Genomic DNA, 3406 nt, shown 5'->3' on the forward strand with positions numbered 1-3406 from the left:
CATATGCTTCGTTGATCTGATTGGTTTATTTGGCCCGTCTATCACCAACATAGGCCAATCAGCTAACCAGGATTTTCGCCCCTTCCCAAAATTACTTCAACGGAAGGTTTCCAGATGGATATGCGGAGCAAATCCATCTGGCGGAGTCAGGTTAGTAGCTGCGTGCAACGACTGAGTATTTTTACTCTTAAAATTGGACCTTTAGACAATATGTACTTAAAATAAGACAATGCAAATGTGTTTTCTTATTCTAAGTGTAAATTGTCTTGTTCTATTGGCAAAATGTCTCTTTTACACTGGAAAAATGACCTAGAAATAATTAAAAAGTTCTTAAATTATGTGTATTTACCCTTAATTTGAGTAGATAAATGAGATAATTTGCCAATGGAATGAGTATTTATACTCTTAAAATTTGATAATTAGATAATATGCACTTGAAATAAGACAATGCAATTGTGTTTTCTTATTCTAAGTGTAAATTGTCTTGTTCCATTAGCAAAATGTCTCTTTTACCTCATTAATCCAAGAAAAATTAACTTCTGTCAAGAAAAAATGACTAATCTAGATCTCGATTTTTTCCAGTGCGGGCCCCTTTGGCCCCTGTCTAGAACCGCCTCTGGATTTATTGCTCCCAAACCCTGACAGCTCAGGAAGCAGCTGCTCTACTGTTCATTACTACGTCTACACAATGATTGTTTTCTACTGTCTCTGCTTTCGATCGCAGATGAAATGTAAAATAATAGCAAATATAGGGAATAATATGTTGAGACTCTGAAAGAGATTTGATCCATTGATGTCATAAGAAGGGGCGGGGCTGCGAGCAGATGTGGTACCTCCAGCTGTTTAATGCTGATGGGACTGCCGCTCTAATGAATCAGTTCTTAGGGAGTGAAATGCTGAATACCTGGGAACCATTCTGCTCCTGCGGGTTTGCTGAACCGTGACGCTGACCTTTGGTTTGTCAGGAGGAGCGAGCTCATTGGCCACCAGTTGAGCGTCAACGGCGATCTGTTAAAAACACATTTAGAGCCTCAGAAGCCGCCTACGGTAAAGTTTATTTAACTTGGTCTCCGTTTCTCTCACCGCTTTGAAGACGCTGCTGACCGTACCGGCCACCAGCGGGCTGCGACCCTCCGCCAGCAGGTCGAACATCACCGACAGCAGCTTCTGCTGCACCTTCTCGTCTCCGAGGGCCGAGAAGAACGGCTTGGTGATCTGTAGGCAGGATGGGCCAAATGCTCAGAAATGTCTCAGACATTAACCTGCAGCTTCGTTAAGCTTCGTTAAGCTTCGTTAAACCTCCACCTGTTCCAGGGCGCAGATCTGACAGCCGGCCAGCCGCAGAGCTCTGACCAACAGGTCCATGCAGTTCTGCTCCTCGGCCAGCAGGGGCGCCGACGCCTCGTTAAACTTCCCCAGCACCAGCTGCAGCAGCTGGGTCTCAGAGCGCAGCGGGGAAGGCGTGTCGGGTCCGGTTTGCTCCAGGAGGCGTTCCAGGACAGGAAGCAGAGCGGAGAGGATGAACTGGAAGGACACGGAAAAAATAAATCATCTCTTCTTCAGAAAGAAAACGGCAAATAAATAAATAGATGTTTCTGTTTCTACACCTTTGGCAGTTACACTGCAAAAAACTGAAAGGTTGAAAACAGCAACACAGATGACATAAGTCATTTTTTCTTAAAATAAGTGATTTTTGTCTACAATTGAGGAGGGAAGTGAGACACTGTGCCAATGGAAAAAGACAATATATATATATAAATAAAATAAGAAAAAACAGTTGCATTGTCTTATTTTAAGTACATATTGCCTAATTATTTTATTCTAAGAGTAAAAATAATCATTTCATTGGCAGATCAGCTTATTTTCCAGCTCAAATTAAGGGTAAATACACTTAATATAGGAAGTTTTTCTCATTTCTAGATCTTTTTTACAGTTTTAATTTCTTTTATACCAGGTAGTCATAATATATAAACATCAAACAGAATGTCTTTACTAAAAACAGATAAAAATTACTTTTCATCAACAGAAACTAGACAAACATCTGACTAAAATGATCAGAGTTTTACTGAAAGTTTACCACAAAGATTAAAAATAAAAATAAAACAGGCGGCACTATTGCCCAGGCAACGGTTGCCCCGGTGCGGCCTACTGGCAGCCAGTGACCTCTCACCTTTCCGTTGACGAGGCTGAGCGCCCTCAGCAGGGCGGCGGCGGTGTACGACGGGCAGCAGGGGTCCTGAATGTTCCGCAGCAGCTGCTGCAGCGCCGCCTGCAGCTTCTTCTGTTGCGACTTGACTTTGCTGGATAACGACTCGTCATGAAGAACAGAGAGAACCTGGAGACGATAAACCAGGTCGTTTTCAAAGCTGATCCTTTGACTTGGTTTATTCACTGATTCTGAGGTTTTCAGGGCAGATTGAGTCTGAAATCCTTGAAGATCTCACCGTGCTCAGATATGATGGGTCAGCTATGATCTCCTCTGAGGTTCTCTGCAGCCTCTCTATGATTGGCTGGAAGGGCAGGCTGCTGGTTCCTGATAGGCTCTGAAGGACGCTGAGGGCGGCCCTACGGACCTCCCGAACAGGAGAACGAACGCAGCACAGCAAGGAGGGGACCACTGATGCAAGGAGACACATCAGAGCAGAGAAAAGAGCTTTAAACAAACCTGGAAGGTCAAACCAGTAAAACCAGCAACCTTCACTGGATTATTGACAGGAAGGAAACAACAAGATTGCTTAGCGCTGCCTTGCGTTACTTAGCGTTACTTAGCGTTGTCTAGCGTTGCTTAGCGCTGCTTAGCGTTGCCTAGCACCGCCTAGCGTTGCTTAGCGCTGCCTAGCATTTCTTAGCGCTGCCTAGCGTTGCTTGGCGCTGCCTAGTGTTGCCTAGCGCTGCCTAGCATTTCTTAGCGCTGCTTAGCACCGCCTAGCGCTGCTTAGCGTTGCCTAGCGCTGCCTAGCATTTCTTAGCGCTGCCTAGCGTTGCTTGGCGCTGCCTAGCGTTGCTTAGCGCTGCCTAGCGTTGCTTAGCGCTGCCTAGCATTTCTTAGCGCTGCCTAGCATTTCTTAGCGCTGCCTAGCGTTGCTTGCCGCTGCCTAGCATTGCCTAGCATTGCTTAGCGCTGCTTAGCGTTGCCTAGCGCTGCCTAGCATTTCTTAGCGCTGCTTAGCACCGCCTAGCGTTGCCTAGCGCCGCCTAGCGTTGCTTAGCGCCGCCTAGCATTGCTTAGCGCTGCCTAGCATTTCTTAGCGCTGCCTAGCGTTTCTTAGCGCTGTCGCCTAGTGTTGCTTAGCACTGCCTAGCGTTTCTTAGCGCTGCCTAGCGTTTCTTAGTGCTGCCTAGCGTTTCTTAGCGCTGCCGCCTAGTGTTGCTTAGCGCTGCCGCCTAGTGTTGCTTAGCGCTGCCG

The 3406-nt window shown here is 46.3% G+C and overlaps 1 protein-coding gene across 1 annotated transcript in view; it reads right to left on the minus strand.

Annotated features, from left to right (window-relative positions):
- The window catches only part of heatr1 (HEAT repeat containing 1), a 26422-nt gene that overhangs the window by 10218 nt on the left and 12798 nt on the right, over positions 1-3406 (minus strand). Inside the window, exons 18-22 of the mRNA XM_015371807.1 lie at positions 2445-2665; positions 2171-2335; positions 1306-1524; positions 1084-1215; positions 905-1008 (exon numbers count right to left, since the gene is read on the minus strand). Of these exons, the coding sequence (XP_015227293.1) occupies positions 905-1008; positions 1084-1215; positions 1306-1524; positions 2171-2335; positions 2445-2665 (841 nt within the window). The remainder of the gene's footprint in view (positions 1-904; positions 1009-1083; positions 1216-1305; positions 1525-2170; positions 2336-2444; positions 2666-3406) is intronic.

Source organism: Cyprinodon variegatus, unplaced genomic scaffold, assembly GCF_000732505.1.
Source record: "Cyprinodon variegatus isolate N-32 unplaced genomic scaffold, C_variegatus-1.0 Scaffold65, whole genome shotgun sequence".
NCBI classification, from domain to species: domain Eukaryota; kingdom Metazoa; phylum Chordata; class Actinopteri; order Cyprinodontiformes; family Cyprinodontidae; genus Cyprinodon; species Cyprinodon variegatus.